Here is an 18,107-nt window from a genome sequence, read left to right on the forward strand (position 1 = left end):
AGTATGTTTTTAGGTAACAGTTTATATGTAAAAGCATTTACATATCAATCAGAATATATTATTTGGCAAACAACCTAAAAGGGAATGTTGTATGAACTGTTTTTGTTGTTTTGGAGTGTTTGGTTTCAAAATCAAGTAAACAAAAAGAAAGAAATATTCTCACAGCATTCCGTTTTCAGCACAGACACACAATTAGATGTCAATGAGTGCAATTTTCCACAGAGTCCCAGAGATGTGACTTGAGCTAACAACTAACACACACTCGATTTAACCCACTGAACACACCCACACGTGCAGGGTTGACATCCCCCTCTCTAATTCCACAAAAACAAACGGATGAAATGTGTTTCAACAAAAATAAATGCAGCACAGCTACATTTGCTCCAGCAGAGTCAAGACAAACTAAACACAGCTGACAATGGACAGAACATGTTTTTAGAGCAAAGAGGTCACATTGTTGGAGATGCTGTCACTCTCAAAACAATACTCCTCACAAAGGGTATGCTAGATATGTACCGTCCTCCCCGTTTTCTCTTCGGGCAATTATCCAAATACACAACACACACACACACTTTAATCTCTAGCTAAGCCGTAACACCCAGCTGGGCATGAAAGTGGCCTGCGCGGCACATTCCTTTGTAGAGGTACAACACACACAGTGAGACATAACAGACTCAGAAAAAGGCTAAATGAGTTTGACATATTAGAAGGGTAGCAACATGTGTTCCTGTGGGGAGAATAATCAAAACTGCTCATTATGTTCTCTTACAGATAATTAAAGATTATTAAATCTGATTTAGAAGAAATGAAAAACCAAGAGATATAACATTTATACCATATGTAGTATTCGGAAGATATTTTTTGACCAAGTTCTTTTTTTAATTGAAGTCTCTTTCACAAAGTGCTACCTAGCCGCTTTGTCAGCCTGATTTCGTCTGATAAAACGGTGTAGGCTAATACTATAGGCCCTGAATATGAAGTCATTCTATAAGCTCGACACCTTGTTGTATCTATGTTTGAAACTTTAACTTAGAAGTAAGACAGAAAGGAACTCTTGAGTTGACCTGTTTTGCAGGTGAAGCCTCCGATAAAGCTGCCTGACAAAGACAATAGCACAACTGGCTATCCATAGGTGGCTAACAAGACTAAAGTTAGCATATACCTTGTAACTTTCTATTTTTGCTAAATTAAAGGTCTAATTTTAAACTTTTCAATTAGGTTGAAATGCATTTGATCACCTGTCATTAAAATTGTTTTGTGTGTACAACCTGTTGCATTATGTGTGTGCCTCATATTTTGGAAATATTTCAGTTGTGCTGTCAATTAGCTAAAAAAAACTGTTTTGTCAAGCTAACTGACAACATTCATTCACAAAAGCATTGAAGAAACCTCTATCACCTATTATAATGATCAGATATTGGACTATTTATCCAATCATACAGTGTTCTAATTCTTTAACCAATGTTAAAAAAAAACTGCTGTAATTAAGATGAAAATCACAGGTGTCATTTGACACCTATTTGACTCTATTCCTTGGGTAAATTTGACATGATTAGTTTGTCCTCGAGGCAAAAGACAAAACAACATTCCTTGGCGAGTAGTAAAATCTGAACAGCTCCAGTGATTTGTGTAATTCATATGAATGAATGATAAAACAGCAAGTGTTTTGCAGCAGCAACAATGTTTAATGTTACATATTCACCTTGCAAAAATGTTTTAATCAGGCTCAAATGAGTTTGGCAAAAAATTCCTCCTTTTTACTAACATCACTGTATCTGTTTTGGCCGGTACAGCCAAGGAAAAGCACTGGGTGTGACTGGATGAAAAGTCTTTAGTAAAACACATCATAAACAATCTAAATGGAATGTAATGAAAAAAATTGACAACTTCTTGAAAGAAGTAGATGCAAATATAAATAGAGCCCTGTTAATGTTCTGTCTACTGATCCAAGAAATTATATTAAGTCTGTTTACTAAGACAGGTACCTGGAAAACCAATAATTAAGCCATGATAGCATTTTAAAGCCGGAAATTTGCTGGAGGACTTATCTTGAAACACTAACTACAAATTAAACACTGATTTTATACACAATGTTGTTATATTAACATGAGGTATAATCTGAGCTCTTAAACATCTTGTATATGATATAAATAACCTGTATACAAAAAGGATGTTTAACTAGGAAAGAGTTCGAGGAAACTAAGCATTCAGCAGAGCAAACACTAGGTTTTACAACTGACATTTATGAAAGACTGTATTTTTACATTACGATGTGTAATACTAACCATTTCACAACTCACTGTTTAAAAAGAAGCCAAGAACTGACAGAAGAGACATCCTCACTTCTTGTTCTTTTAGAAAAAAAAATTTTTTTTAAACTAAAGTTGGAACGGAAAGTAACACAAACAACATTATGCAGCAAAATATAGACAACGCCATTTGGACCTTACATAATATCCCTAACCATTTAAAAAAAGAACACATTGGTACATTAGCATTAACATTTTGATGGTCAATAAAAACAAAAAACATTTTTAACTTATCTAAATCTTAAGTGAATCAAATATTAAAATCAAGTCAATAGATAAGTAATTTTTGTATTTAGTAGCTTCTAAAAAGCCACTGATAACAGTGACCAGAACAAAAACAAGAGATCCCCAAAGAATTTGTATAAACGCAAACACTGTAAAGGATGTTAGAAATATGGACAGTTTTGGAGTACTTGTACTCGTCGTCTTCCGCTTTATCCGGGAGCGGGTCGCAGGGGCACCAGACTCAGCCCAAGGGGTTCCCAGGCCAGCTGATAGACATAGTCCCTCCAGCGTGTCCTGGGCCGTCCCCTGGGCCTCTTACTGGTAGGACGTGCCTGGAAAACCTCCCGAGGAAGGTGTCCAGGAAGCATCTGGTATAGATGCCCAAGCCACCTCAACTGGCTCCTCTCGATGTGGAGGAGCAGCGGCTCTACTCCGAGCCCCTCCCGGCCACCCTACGGAGGAAGCTCATTTCAGCCGCTTGTATCCGGGATCTCGATCTCCCACTCCATTATTCCCTCACTAGTGAACAAGACCTCGAGATACTTAAACTCCTCCACTTGAGGCGGGAACTCCCCTCCAACCTGAAGAGGACAAGCCATCCTTTTCCGGTCGAGAACCATGGCCTCGGAATGGAGGAGCTGAACTTCATCCCAGCCGCTTCACTCTCGGCTGCGAACCGCCCCAGCGCATGCCGTAGGTCTTGGCTAGAGGGGGCCAGCAGGACCACATCATCTGCAAAAGGAAGAGACGAAATCAACTGGTCCCCAAACCAGACCGCTTCCGGTCCTTGGCTGCACCTAGAAATCCTGTCCACAAAAGTTATGAACAGGACCGGTGACTAAACTCCTGCTCCGCTTGTACAGAGACCGGATGGCCCCTAATAAAGGGCCCCCGATTCCATATACCTGGAGCACCACCACCCCAGTCTGCCAGTCCAGAGGCACTGTCCCTGACCGCCACGCAATGTTGAAGAGGTGTGTCAACCATGACAGCCCTACAACATCCAGAAACTTGAGGTACTCAGGGCGGATCACATCCACCCCCGAAGCCTTGCCACCGCGGAGCTTTTTAACTACCTCGGTGACTTCAGCCTGGGTGATGAAAGAGTCTAACCCTGAGTCCCCAGCCTCTGTTTCCACCAGGGAACGCGTGATGGTAGGATAGAAGTACTCCTTTCATCGCCCGATAATGTACCCAGTCGAGGTCAGCAGCCTCCAACCCCCACTTTAAACAGTGTTGGCGAAGCACTGCTTCCCCCTCCTGAGGCGCCTGATGGTTTGCCAGAATCGCTTCGAGGCCAACCGGAAGTCCTTCTCCATGGTCTCACCAAACTCCTCCCAAGCCCCAGGTTTTGCCTCTGCCACAGCCCGGGCCACGGCACGTTTGGCCTCATGGTACCCGTCAGCCACCTCAGGAATCCCACAAGCCAACCACAGCCGACAGGACTTCTTCTTCAGTTGGTTCAGAGATTGCCGCCGCGACAGGCACCGCAGACCTTACAACCCCAGCTACGGGCAACAGCATCGACAATAGATGCGGAGAACATGGTCCACTCGGACTCTATGTCTCCAACATCCCCCGGAATCTGGTCAAAGCTCTCCCGGAGGTGGGAGTTGAATACATCCCTGGCTAAGGGCTCCGCCAGACGTTCCCAGCAGACCGTCACTATGTGCTTGGGACTGCCAAGTCTGTCCGGCTTTCTCCTCTTCCAGCGGATCCAACTCACCACCAGGTGGTGATCAATGGACAGTTCAGCCCCTCTCTTCACTCGAGTGTCGAAAACATGCGGCCAAAGGTCTGATGATACGACAACAAAGTCGATCATTTAGCTCCTGCCTAGGGTGTACTGGTACCAAGTGCACTGATGGACATCTTTATGTTTGAACATGGTGTTCATTATGGACAATCCGTGACTAGCACAGAAGTCCAATAACAAAACACCACTCGGATTCAGATCGGGGAGGCCATTCCTCCCGATCACGCTTCTCCAGGTGTCACCATCGTTTCCCACGTGGGCGTTGAAGTCCCCCAGCAGAATAATGGAGTCCCCAGGAGGGGCACTATCCAGCACACCCGACAGGGACGCCAAGAAGGCCGGGTACTCCGCACTACTGCTCGGCCCGTAGGCCGAAACGACAGTCAGAGACCTGTCCCCAACCCGAAGACGCAGTGATGCGACCCTCTCATCCACTGGGGTAAACCCCAACACGAGACGGCTGAGCTGGGAGGCAACAAGCAAACCCACCCCAGCCCTCCGCCTCTCCCCGTGGGCCACTCCAGAGTAGAAGAGAGTCCAGCCCTTCCCGAGGAGATGGGTTCCAGAGCCCATGCTGTGCGTGGAGGCGAGCCCGACTATTTCTAGTCGATATCTCTCGACCTCCCGCCGAGGACTCCACCTTTGTCCGCCGCCCAATCCTCTTTGCACTGGTTTTGGAGTTGCCAAAGAAAATATCTGATTTCTTGACAAAAGCTGACAATTTACTAAACTACAAATATTGGAGCTGCCATTTAAAACTACCAAAGAACATTTTAGGAACCAAGCTTAATGTTTGTCACATGCTTATAAAACCACAACATGTGTTAGTTTTTAAATTGCCATTGGGTGTAAGATGTTTTACATATATGGGGAGGTAATGCGTGACCAACAGCACAGGACATTTTTATGCATTTTCCATCATGGATTATCTAAGACCTAAACTGGAAACATTCTGGCAATAAAACCACGTGTGACATAAAATTATGAGGGAAACAGGAAAGCAAAGCTCTTCCCTTGAAGGCAGAATGGCTCATTGATTCTCAAAACTATTTTAATGGGAAGAAAATACATGTATAATGTCTTGCAGAAGTATTCATTACTCATTTATAAATAAAAACTTGAAAAGCACGGTGCATTTTTCTTCTGGCGCTTTCACCTTAATACTAAATAACTAAATAAAATCCTGTGCAACCAATCATCTCTAGTCAGGGATAAGGTTGTGGACACATTTAAAGACAGTTTGGCTCTTAAACAATATCTAGATATTTTAACATCTCATGGAGCACTGTTCAATCCTCCCTCCAAAAAAAATTTTAATAAAATAAAAAAGTATGTAACAACTGAAAACCTACTAAGCAATGGCTTTCTACTTAAAACAGACTTGGAAAAGATAGCATTTAATAGAGATGCAGCCAAGAGGCCCAAGGTACCTTTGAAGGAGCAGCAAAGATGCACAGCTCAGGTGGGAGAGCTACTAATTATTTATTTAACAAATATGGTATTTTCTGAAAGCGTGACAAGAAGCCACTTTTAAAAGAAAAACACATAAGAAGTCCAATTTGTAGTTTCCCGGAAGCCATGTAAACGTTTTAGCTTACATGCAAATGTGAGGTTTAAAACTAACTAAAACTAACTAAAACTAACTAAACTAACAATACACAATCATAATGAAAACACCATCTTCACAGTGACATTTGGCAGCGTTATGCTGAGTAGATTCGGGGACAAGGAAGTGGATTAGAATTAATGGAAAGATGAATTGAGCAAAATACAGGACAAAACCTTTTAGAGGCTGCAAAAAACTTTGAGACTGTGGCAGAGGACAACTAACCTAAACTTACCTGAGAAATATTAGCTTAATCTAAACCTTCAACTTGTATGTTAGACCCAATCCCAACCAAATTATTTAAGGAAGTGTTCCCTCTGATTACCAGACCCATTTTAGATATGATTAATCTATCGTTAGTAAATGGATATGTACCACAGGCTTTTAAGTTAGCTGTAATTAAACCTTTACTTAAGAAACCTTCGCTTGATCGAGATGACTTGAAAAATTACAGACCTATATCCAATCTTCCATTCTTATCTAAAATTCTTGAGAAAATAGTTGCTAATCAAACAACTTAATGCTCACCCTCTACCGACGATCCACATGGCCCTGTCTTTTAGTGTTTAATCCTTTCTCTCTCTAGACATGGCAATTGACTGAGCTTCTACTGTGACTAACTGTATGTGCTCTCTTTCAGACTCTAACCTTGAAAATTGGCTCAGAATTTATCTGTTCTTTCTTTCTAGGTGAAACGACTAAAGGAGCTACATCCATTAACATTTACTTTTCCTTCCCATAGAAAGTACTCCTGGATCAGGGCTTCTTTGTTCTTTTTGTGTCTCTGCTCTGTTCTCTCTAACCCCCAGTCGGTCGTGGCAGATGGCCGCTCACACTGAGCCTGGTTGTGGTTCTGCTGGGGGTTTCTTCCTGTTAAAAGGGAGTTTTTCCTCTCCACTGTTGCTACATGCATGCTCAGTATGAGGGATTGCTGCAAAGTCAACGCCAGTGACTGTCCACTGTCTCTACATGCTAATCCTGGAGGAGGGAATGCTGCAAGTCACTAACTGGATGCAATCTGCTGGGTTTCCTTAGACAGAAAAACGTTTTATCCAATTTGAATAAATAACTGAACCTGACTGCACTGTTCAATGGTTAGGACTAATTGGAATGTATGTACCTGACTTTTGTGAAGTGCCTTGAGACAACATGTGTTGTGAATTGGCGCTATATAAATAAACTGAATTGAATTGAATTATAGCTTATAGCTGTATTTGTTATGATGGCCCAAAGTCCAGACCTAAATCTAATTGTGAAACAGTGTACTTGAAAATTGTTGTAATGAATATAAATGTATGCCAAACCTCTGACACACTGATGTGTACAATATAGGGAAAACCACAAATGGATTACCCGTTCAATTCACAATTGGATTTCCCGTTCAATTCACAATTGTGCACTTAGGTGGTCTTTCACAGCTGACCGTTTTTAACCAGCGCATCAAGCCGACCTCAGCCTTTCCGCGGCTTGTTGTTTGTCTCTTAATGTGGCTGCAACAGTATGAATACATGCTTTTTTGGTAGGATAGCTAGTGACCTGAAACTCATCCTGATATTACCAAATTATATAAAAGAACTCAGCCAATAGCTAGTAGTTTCCACATAGTCAAACAAAAACCTCATTATGTTTTAAACGGTTTGAGCCCTTCACCAGGTGTGTGTTTCTGAGTGTTTCACTGTTAAACCAGTGCAGGTTAATGAAACACTTCTCTATCCTGTGTTAAATGGATCTTGCACATAGTTATTCCACAGTTCAAACAGGAACTTCCCTTTTCTATCTCCTCCACAAACAGACTCTGGGGATTCACCCACCTCTCTTTCAACTAATAAGATTCTGTCATCTCCTGGGATCTCCAGTGTTCAATCAATGAAATAGCTGTACCTTATAGGCCTTTTTTGGTTTTGGTTGATTTCTTCTGGCCCTCCAGCACAGACCACTTGGACTTCAAAATAGAGTCAGGTACACCACCAGCCACTTCATTAATCCATTGACACATTCCACTGTACATTCAGACACATACCATGAACATCCTCAAACATGAGAGAAACATGCCGTTTTAACTCTATCCTTTAACTTTGCATTTGATTGCATGCATACTCTGGGTGTTATGGCTCCATTTGTTACCAATAGTCAAAATAAAGAGCAGAGAACACAAGCATTGTGTTTTTTTCCAACTCTGTTTCCAGCAGTGCTACTTTTAATTGTCTGCACAGGGATAACTTTTCCTTCTTTTTCTGAATTTCTAGTTCAGCTAATATTCGGCTCTAGCTCAGAGTTGTTTCTCTGGTGACCCCTTACCAAACCATGCTTCAACTCTGTTATGACAAGAAAAAAAACTGGCAACCCCACCATTTTCAATAGGCTCATTATTAAAGCATCGCTCCCTGAACTTCACTCAGCCTGCATGTCTACAACCGCAACGGGTTCATAAAAACAGCGTGGTGAAGTCAGAAACCACAGCCCGGCATGCACGACTGTTAACCCTGTGTTTTTATGGTGCGAGTGTGCGAGCCCCCTCCACACACCAGAGGCTTTGCACAGTGCTTTGCTGTGTTGTGGCTATGCAAGACTGAAACTCATACAGTGCCGTGCAAAGGTATTCCTACCCCTTTTTGACTATCTGACGTGTCTTGTTATACCAGAAACTCCAATGTATTTTATTGAGATTTTATGTGAAAGACGAAAACAAAGTGGAATATAATTGTAAAGTGGAAGGAAAACAATACATGTTCTTTACCAGCTTTGCACATTCCTTAATCCAAATTTCTCAATTAGATTAAAGTCAGGACTTTGACTAGTCCATTGTAACATACAAATATGCTTAAACTATTTCATTGTAGCTCTGGCTATATGTTTCGAGTTGTTGGAAGGTGAATCTCAACACCAAAGATTAAAGACTTTTCCAACCTCTAACAGGTTTTCTGCCCTGTATTTAACTCTGCCTATCTCCTCATCAACTTTAAACAGAATTAACCATCCCCGTGGTGAATGGGTAACTCAGGATAAAAAGCAGTGGTAATTTCAGCAAACACACTTTCGCATGTAGTTCAAAAATACTTCATTCAGAAACATCTGAAAACAATATCTTCCTCCATACGTTTGCTGCATCTTCTTCATGAATTGTGGCAAATTGTAAATGAGACTTCCCATGGCTTCCTTCAACAAAGGTTTCTATATGACAATCTTTCAAGACGACCACATTTATGAAGGGCATGACTAATAGTTGTCCTGATGACAGATTCTCCCTCCCTGAGCCGTGGATCACTGCAGCTCTTCCAGAGTTACCATAGGCACAAGGTTGCTTCTCCGATTAATGCCCCTCCTGCCCAAACTGTCAGTTTAGGTGGAAGGCCATGTCTTGGTAAGTGTGCAGTTGCACCATACTCTTTCCGTTTATGGTGGTGGATTGAACAGTGCTACATGAGATTTACATAGCTTGGGATATTGTTTTACAACCCAACCATGCTTTAAACTTCTACATAACTTTATCTCTGACCTGTCTACTGTTTTCCTTGATAAAATGACACACATGAGGACTATTTACTAATCATCTGACTTCTAAAACCAACTGTATTTTATTTAGGTGCATTTGATTAAAGCAGGCTGAAGATAAATCTTTTTCCTTCTACTTCACAATTATACACAACTTTGTGTTACTTTATTCACATTAAATCCCAATGAAACGGTGGTTGTATCATGGCCAATTATATAAATAAAATTTTTTGCAAAACAATGTAAATCCATCATATGGGGATCATATAATGAATAAAAATATGAACAGTTAATTCCACACTCATCTGAGTGGTCCACCTCCTAATTCCTGTGCTGGCATAATTTCTAATAAAAACATTGTTTTACCACTTATTACATAATATAAGCCTCCTTCTTCCTAATTTTCTCCTGGGCTGCGTTATGGCAAAAAAACAGCCAACGTGTTACTATTATCTCAGCACAATCCTAAATATTTTTGAGATTTTAACATGTCTTAAAGCTTTTAGTGTCCTTGTTCACTGAGTTTTTACAGGAAAAGGGGAAAGAAGATAACATAAAACAACAGGAGAGCATCCTGTGTGATGCTGCTGATCGTCAGCCAATGCATAATGTTTATACGTCAGGGACCGAACAGCATGGTTAATCACTTATTGTGTTCTGCTGAAGGTAGGAAAAAGCAGTAGTCTCCAATTGCTTGTTGCCAAAGTGAAACAGCTCCTGTGAGAGGTTTTCATGTTTACGAAACACTTTTCGTTTGGAAACTTGATAATAGCTGACTAGTGACGTGGGCCTCTGTTCCTCCATCTTCCATCTCTGTACAATGTCTGCGGCAGTAAATTTCACACAGATGCCAACTCAACTCAGTCCATTTACACAGACACACAAACAGAAAGAGAGGGCTCAGTCATTCAGCCCGTCAGTAATATGGGTAGCAGAACTAACAGAATAAATCATTTTCCACAGCAGGGGCCTCGCTGGAACAAAGAGCCTGTGTGTTTCGGTGTGTGTGTGTATGTGTTTGTGTGTGTGTTCTTGTACTTGTTGCTGAGTGAGAACCATTTTTTGTATTTTTATCGCAAAGTGAGGACATTTTGACAAAGTGAGGACTTTTTTCTGGTCCTCACTTTTTCAAATTCCGTTCTTGGGACAGGGGTTAGGTTTAGGACTAGGGTATGAATTGAGTTATTGTTAGGATTAGGGTGAGTTATTAACTGGTTAGGGTTAGGGTTAGTGTTAGGCACTAAAAATCAAGGAAAATGAATGGAAGTCAATGGAAGTAACCGAAAAGTCCTCATAAAGTTAGTAAAACACGGATGTGTGTGTGTGTGTGTGTTCCTGTCTTGGCATCACAGTGAGAACCATTTTCCCGATTTCACCATCAAATTGAGGACCGTTTGTACCAAAGTGAGGACATTTTGCTGGTCCTCACGACCTATTTTGCTAACGGTTAGGTTTAGGACTAAGGTATGAATTGTCTTTAGGCTAAGGTTAGGGTTAGGTAAGCACTGGTAATGGTTAGGTTTAGGGTTATTGTCAGGGTTAGGGCATAGAAAGGGTTGAAAATGACTGAAAATCAATGGAAGTCAATGGGAGTCAACACATGGTCCTCACTACATATAGCAAAACAAGGGTGTGTGTGTGTGTGTGTGTGTGTATGTGTGTGCATGCTCTATTAACATATTTCTTGTACAAATTATTCATCTTCCATGCATTAGAGGCGAAACATTTAAACAAAAACAGATGCAAACAGTCACCGAGAACCATTTTTCTCCCATGAATTAAGAATCTTCTGCAGATTTATCTTGCACTCACAACTGCATGCATTACGAAAGAAGAGAATAGTTAGGCAACAAGTTATCACTAGGACATGAGAGGCATCGCAGATCCATACAATGGCCTAAAACTTAACATGTGTGAAAGCATATATTAAATCTTTCTGCAAGTTTTTTAAGAATTCATCAGATACCAGTTTATATTTCTGATAAAGAAAACCTGCTTCCCTTTTAGATAAACCAATACAATTCTCCACAATCAAGACATGTTTCTAGCTCAACTCAGTTGTAAAAATGCTATTAGAGCACAAATCCTTAAAATCTAGAAAGCTTACAAACTGAAAAGATGATCTATTAAACTACGGTATATCAGAGTTTCTATGCATCTGATGCTCTTACCCGATGCGGGCTCATTCTGACAGAGCGAAGCATTTCTCTGCAGCTTCTGAAATGTTCTCCACGCATTAAGACTGGACACAGATCTTCTTTGCGAGGATGCCAGAATCTGTATTTAACAACAATCCCCCAGGCTTCCTCTGAGATGCAACCTGAGGGCAGTGTTCTGACAATTGCTCTGGTTCCTGTGCACACCGACTTAGTCACCTAATAGAAAAAAAGAAGAAGCCTTTGAGATTTTTTTATTTAAATATAAAGACAAACATGTTACATCTCCAGTATATATAAAAAGTATTGATACAACTTGAACCTTTTTGTTACATTACAAACCAAACATGAATGTATTTTATTGGGATTTTATGTGGTACACCTACAAAAGGTAGTAGAAACTGAGGTGAAAGGAAATATTTCTCTTTTGTTTATTTTTAATGATTTTTACAGCTAAAACTGAAAAGTGTGGTGTGCTTTTGTATGCATGGGTCAAGACTTAATAGAACCACCTTTTGCAGCAACTTTGACTTGCACCTTAAAAAGCCTTACACTTTTACAAAGTAAGCTTTTTGCTCATTTATTCTTTGCAAAATAGTTCACATTCTGTCTGGTTGGGTAAATTGGATTTTTGAGCATCAATTTCAAGTCTTCACACTGATTTTCAATTGGTTTTAGATCTAGTCAATTTTAACACATAAAAATCTTTTGATCTACGGTTTCTTAATATCATCTTTATTTACACAGCACCTAAAAAATACTAAATAAAGCTGTAAAAAAGTACAAAAGAAGAAAAATCATAACTATAAAACAAAGATTGACTTTACAAAAACAAATTAGATAAACCCAGAAAAACGGTAAACTTAGTCAGTAAAATGAAATATAACAGCACTTTGATCTAAACCATTCCATTGAATCACTGTCTGTATGGTTAGGGTCATTGTTCTATTGCAATCTCTGCCCCAGTCTCACGTCCTTTGCTGCCTCTAACAGGTTTTCCTCCATTATTACCCTTTACTTAAATCAATCTATGTTTCATCAATTCTGACCAGCTTCCCTGCCCCTGATGACAAAAAAGACACGTCATGATGCTGTCGGCACCTTGTTTCAACATGGGAATTATTTGTGGTGATAATGTTTTCACAGCAATGTTAAGTTTTTCACTAGACAAAGCATTGTGGATGTGGTTCAAAAAGTTCAGATGTGTTCTCACCTTAACAGAGGGCTTTCTTCTACATGTTTCAGTGTTTCCTAAATGGCTTGCAGCAAACAGAACATTTTATAGCTTCCTTTCAACACTGGCTTTCTTCTCACCTTTCTATTTCAATTCTCAGATAATGGATTGAACAGTGCACCATGGGATGTCTAAAGCATGGTATATTGGTTTATAACTATGCTTTAAAACCATCACAGCTTTACCCCTAACCTACCTAGTGTGCTCCTTGTTCACGGTTATTCTCTTACAAACTTTCACAGTTTGATTTGTGCTGCAAATAAATCACACATAGGTGGAGTCTACTTACAAATAAGGTGATGTCTGAAGACAATGTGTTACACTGGATCTTTTTTAGGGGTTTCATAGTATAGGGGACTGCATATAAATACATGCAACACTTTTTATTTGAAGAAAAGATAGAAACTATGTATAATTTTCCTTCCTCTTCAAAATTATGCTCAACTTTTTGCAGGCCTATCACAAAATCCCAGTAAAACACACTGATGCTGATGTTTTTTAATAAGGTAATAAAAATTTGGAGAAGTTTAAGGGGTGTGAATATGTTTTCAAGGCACTGTACAAACAAAAATAGAATTAACATGTCTGTAAATACCTTCTTATTATTCTTGTAGAACCGCCTCACCAGCACAGTGGAACGTTCTTTACGGTCACTGACAAACTCTGCACTATCCAACAGGCTGTCTCCCTCTTCCTCGTCGCTGCTGTTGCGGCCCCAGTTGCAGATTGTGGCTCCTCCCGAGGATGAGCCCTGTGTTGTTGGTATAGTTTCTAGAGAAGCCACTCGAACGAAGACTTTCTCAAATGAGTATTTTTGCTTCTTGGGCCTTCTGTTTAGCCTCTCTAAACTTGAATATCCATCTTTGAGCTGGTACAGAGGGATGTGACCATTTGTGTGATGCTGCCGGTTGGAGGGGTGGGGAGAACCGCAGGGAGAAGAGGTCAAAGAGCTCGGTTCGCTGGAGGGACCGTCCTAAGAGGAAAGGGTTACACAACAGAATATAAAACACTACTTAAGTTTCCTTGAATGCTAAATGAGAGGTTTAACAAATGAGTCATGAATTACGAATAACTTGAGTTAAAAACTGGACTACCTTATGGAAAGCCAGCATGGACACGGGCAGACTGCCGCGGCGGAGATGGCAACGTTGAACAGGACTGGAACTGGGGCCCTGACTGGACTGAAGGCTGTGACATAAGCAAGCATTCAGTCTTTTTTGAAAGCTAGACCTGACACAGGAATATGGACTATTGGTAGGTTTGTTTCCCCCGTCATCCATTTCATCTCCTGGGGTGTCCAGTAAAACAGATCCTTCTGAACATTTCCTACATATTGTAGCTTCTCTTTCTATATGTTTAACAGTTGAAAGTTCTGCAAAAAGGTTTTCTTTTGCACTGATGATTTTTGAGCTGTACTTAAAGTCTTCATAATGATAATGATCATCCAAAAGAGTCCCTTTGACATTTTCACATGACAGCTTCCTGTAGACCAGGAGTGAAGGACAACTTCGCTGCTTTGAAAGCCACAGCTGGTCAGAGCTTCGCCCTGCTTCCGGCCGATTGGTTGCTTGTTTATCCTCTTTGCTGGGTCTACTCCCAGTAGATGGAGATGAAACATGGTGGAATGCTACTGCTGATCCAAGTTTAGTTTGGTTTTTCTCGGTGGCCATCTCCCTGTAGATTTCTGATTTGTTGTTAATCTCTCTGCAGTTGCAAAACAAAAGAAAAGCATTATGCTGATGACGTTTCCAGTAAATATTCTGAAGGAAAGGTTAATCAATAAGATGATCTGCGTTATGAGCAATTAACAAATATTCAAAAATAAATATATTTTTTTTAAATAAAATGGCATTTATCATCAACTTTTCAACAATATTCAGACTTGTAGCTTACAATAATGAAAATAATTTTCATATCACAAACTAATCAATCTTCAGGTTAGTTGTTGTGTTTTCGGCTCTGACCAGCATTGTTACTGTGATGCTTACAGACCTTTGCAGTCGATTTTTCCAAACAACTGTGTTGTCAGAATATTTTATACATGGAGGATGTCATCAAGTGACTGTGAAAGGTTTTCTTTTCTCCATATAAATCTGTGAATGTTTTACTCATGAACATTCACTACTACAGTAATGTGGCTGTCAAAGCATTATTCCAAGGACAACACGGGTAACATCACTCAAAGTCTGAGCCTGTCAATAATTACTTTCCTCACAGCAAAATGTTGTTTGACTGTTCCTGGTTGAAAGCCAATTTAAACCACAATTAAAGTCTACATTTTTCAGTCATTTGGCTCAGACACGGATACAAAGCAAAGCTGCTACGGCCAATAATTAATTTTTAAAAAGTATTTTGTCATCTGATAAACATTATGCTCACAAACAGCAGTTACATTCACATTGTTCTAGCTGTTTATCGCCAATATGCTGTAGCTGTGGTATGAACGTTGTCTCATCCTTCAGCTTTAGTTTAGTTTGTTCCTTCTCTTAAATCCCCACATCCAAATGTTTCAGGCATAAAATGTTTAGAGCTGACATACTGTTTTTAATGAGAGAGCTGTCCTCCCAGCTTGGGTTTACAACACGTGTTTACATGATTGTTGAAGAAAAAGTTCTTGCCACATCCTTTTGCTATGTTAGCAATAAACAGCCAAACATCCATTTATGATATTTCCACTGAAAATTAATTTTCTTGTCAACATTTTTAGAGGGGTTTTGAAATTACTTCGAAAACCAATAAAAATGGAGATTATAATTTATTTGTTCTGATTGTAAGATATGATACATGCCCTTAAAAATGGAACATCTGATTTTTCAAATCTTTATGTGAAAATTTGATGTTTGTTTGTCATAAATAAAGTTGTCATTTTAAAACAGTGTCATCTAAAACAGTTTTTATTCATTTTATATAAAATGTAATGATTTATTTCAGGACAGAAATATAAATTTTAATTAAAACACATTGGCCTGCACTGAAGCAAATAACTTCTGCTACCAGTGACCTTTGTAGGGCCTGAGACAGCATGTCTATAAACAGTGTGCTCTGTGCATAGATTGTGGAAACAGAAGCTTGTGCAGCTGCACAAACCAACTGATAAAAAAAACCCACCGAAGTGACCCTGGAGGATGGAGGAATTTCCTTGATAGTATGTCACAGTCACAGTTTATTGGGTCATGTGTGTCCCTGTGTGCATTAACTCTTGCTGAATCAGGATACAGATCTGATGCATAGTTATCCGGCTGCAGACTCTGGGGGAAAAGCAGAATAAACACATGCAATTACTATTACGGGTTCATATTTTTTGAGAAAACTAAACATAACTTGGGCCTGTCCTGTATTCAGCTTTTCCCATATCTCATCACATGTAACCAGCTTCCTTGTCCCTGCTAAAGAAAAGCATTCCCACAAAATGATGCTATTGCCACTATACACTCAACATGCATTTAGGCATGTAGACGTGGCCAAGATGATCTGCTGCAATTCAAACCGAGCATCAGAATAGGGAAGAAAGGTGATTCAAGTGACTTTGAACTTGGCACGGTTGTTGGTGCCAGTTGGTCTGAGTACTTCAGAAACTGTCATGCACTACCATCTCTAGGGTTTACAGAGAATGGTCCGAAAAAGAGAAAATATCCAGTAAGCGGCAGTTCTGTGGGCGCAAATGCCTTGTTGATGCCGGAGGTCAGAGGAGAATGGCCAGATTGGTTCAAGCTGATAGGAAGACAACAGTAACTCAAATAACCACTCGTTACAACCAAGGCACGCAGAAGAGCATCTCTGAACGCACAACATGTCGAACCCTGAGGCGGATGGGCTACAGTAGCAGAAGACCACACCGGCTGCCACTCCTGTTAGCTAAGAACAGCAAACGGAGGCTACAATTTGTACAGGCTCACCAAAATTAGATAATAGAAGATTGCAAAAATGTTGATTAATCTCGGTTTCTATTGCGACATTCGGATGGTAGGGTCAGAATTTGGCCTCAACAACATGAAACCATGGATCCATCCTGCCTTGTATCAATGGTTCATGCTGGTGGTGGTGGTGTAATGGTATGGGGGATATTTTCTTGGCCCACTTTGGGCCGCTTAGTACCAATTGAGCATCATGTCAACGCCACAGCCTACCCGAGTATTGTTGCTGACCATGTCCATCCCTTTATGACCACAGTGTACCCATCTTCTGATGGTTACTTCCAGCAGGGTAACGCACCATGTCATAAAGCACGAATCATCTCAGACTGGTTTCTTGAACATGACAATGAGTTCACTGGACTCAAATGGCCTCCACAGTCACCAGATCTCAATCCAATAGAGCACCTTTGGGATGTGGTGGAACAAGAGATTCGCATCATGGATGTGCAGCCAACAAATCAGCAGCATCTGTGTGATGCTACCATGTCAATATGGACCAAGCTCTGAGGAATGTTTCCAGTACTTTGTTGAATCTATGCCACGAAGGATTAAGGCAGCTCTGAAGGCAAAAGGGGGTCCAACCCGGCACTAGCAAGGTGTACCTAATAAAGTGGCTGGTGAGTGTATGTATGTCACTATGGGAGTGGTGTGTTCAGGTTCATGTGAAGTATTGTTTTTTGCATAAATGTTGCATGTTAAGCTAGATTTTGGTCTCATCTGATCAGAGCATGTTCTTCCACATTTCGCGCTTTCCCCTGCATGGCTCACTGCAAATTTAAAACAGGACTTTTGGATTTCTTTCAGCAACTGCTTTAGTCTTGCCACTCTTCAATAAAGGCCCCATTTGTGGAATAGGTAACTACTAATGGGGCTGTGAACAGATTCTCACACCTGAGCTTTCAATCTCTGCAGGTCCACCACAGTACCTATTGGCATCTTGGCTGGTGCAATGATTGTTTGCATTTGTGCCCTACTTCTTTTTATTTTCAGGTGATAGATTGAGCGGGAGATCGACAGACGGATCGGTGCGGCTGCCGAAGTCATGGAGACGCTGTGCCGGTCTGTTGTGGTGAAGAGAAAGAGGAGCCGAAAAGCGAAGCTCTCGATTTACCGGTCAGTCTACGTTCCTACCCTCACCAATGGCCATGAACTTTGGGTCATGGCTGAAAGAATGAGATACCGGATACAAGCGGCTGAAATGAGCTTCCTCCGTTAGGTGGCCGGGCACTCCCTTAGAGATAGGGTGAGGAGCTCGGACATCCGGGAGGGGCTCAGAGTAGAGCCGCTGCTCCTCCACATTGAGAGGAGCCAGTTGAGGTGGCTCGGGCATCTATACCGGATGCCTCCTGGACGCCTTCCTCGGGAGGTGTTCCAGGCACGTCCCACCAGGAGGAGGCCCACGGGACGACCCAGGA

The 18,107-nt window shown here is 40.9% G+C and overlaps 1 protein-coding gene across 3 annotated transcripts in view; it reads right to left on the reverse strand.

The window, feature by feature from the left end:
• The window catches only part of plce1 (phospholipase C, epsilon 1), a 131,991-nt gene that overhangs the window by 94,506 nt on the left and 19,378 nt on the right, over window positions 1–18,107 (reverse strand). For all 3 annotated transcript variants that reach the window (XM_047377258.1, XM_047377257.1, XM_047377259.1), the window contains exons 2-5: window positions 15,887–16,026; window positions 13,873–14,482; window positions 13,374–13,751; window positions 11,560–11,763 (exon numbers count right to left, since the gene is read on the reverse strand). In XM_047377258.1, coding sequence (XP_047233214.1) covers window positions 11,560–11,763; window positions 13,374–13,751; window positions 13,873–14,448 — 1,158 coding nt within the window. In that variant the 5' untranslated portion in view covers window positions 14,449–14,482; window positions 15,887–16,026. The remainder of the gene's footprint in view (window positions 1–11,559; window positions 11,764–13,373; window positions 13,752–13,872; window positions 14,483–15,886; window positions 16,027–18,107) is intronic.

The sequence above is a fragment of the Girardinichthys multiradiatus genome, chromosome 10 (assembly GCF_021462225.1).
Source record: "Girardinichthys multiradiatus isolate DD_20200921_A chromosome 10, DD_fGirMul_XY1, whole genome shotgun sequence".
Classification (NCBI taxonomy): domain Eukaryota; kingdom Metazoa; phylum Chordata; class Actinopteri; order Cyprinodontiformes; family Goodeidae; genus Girardinichthys; species Girardinichthys multiradiatus.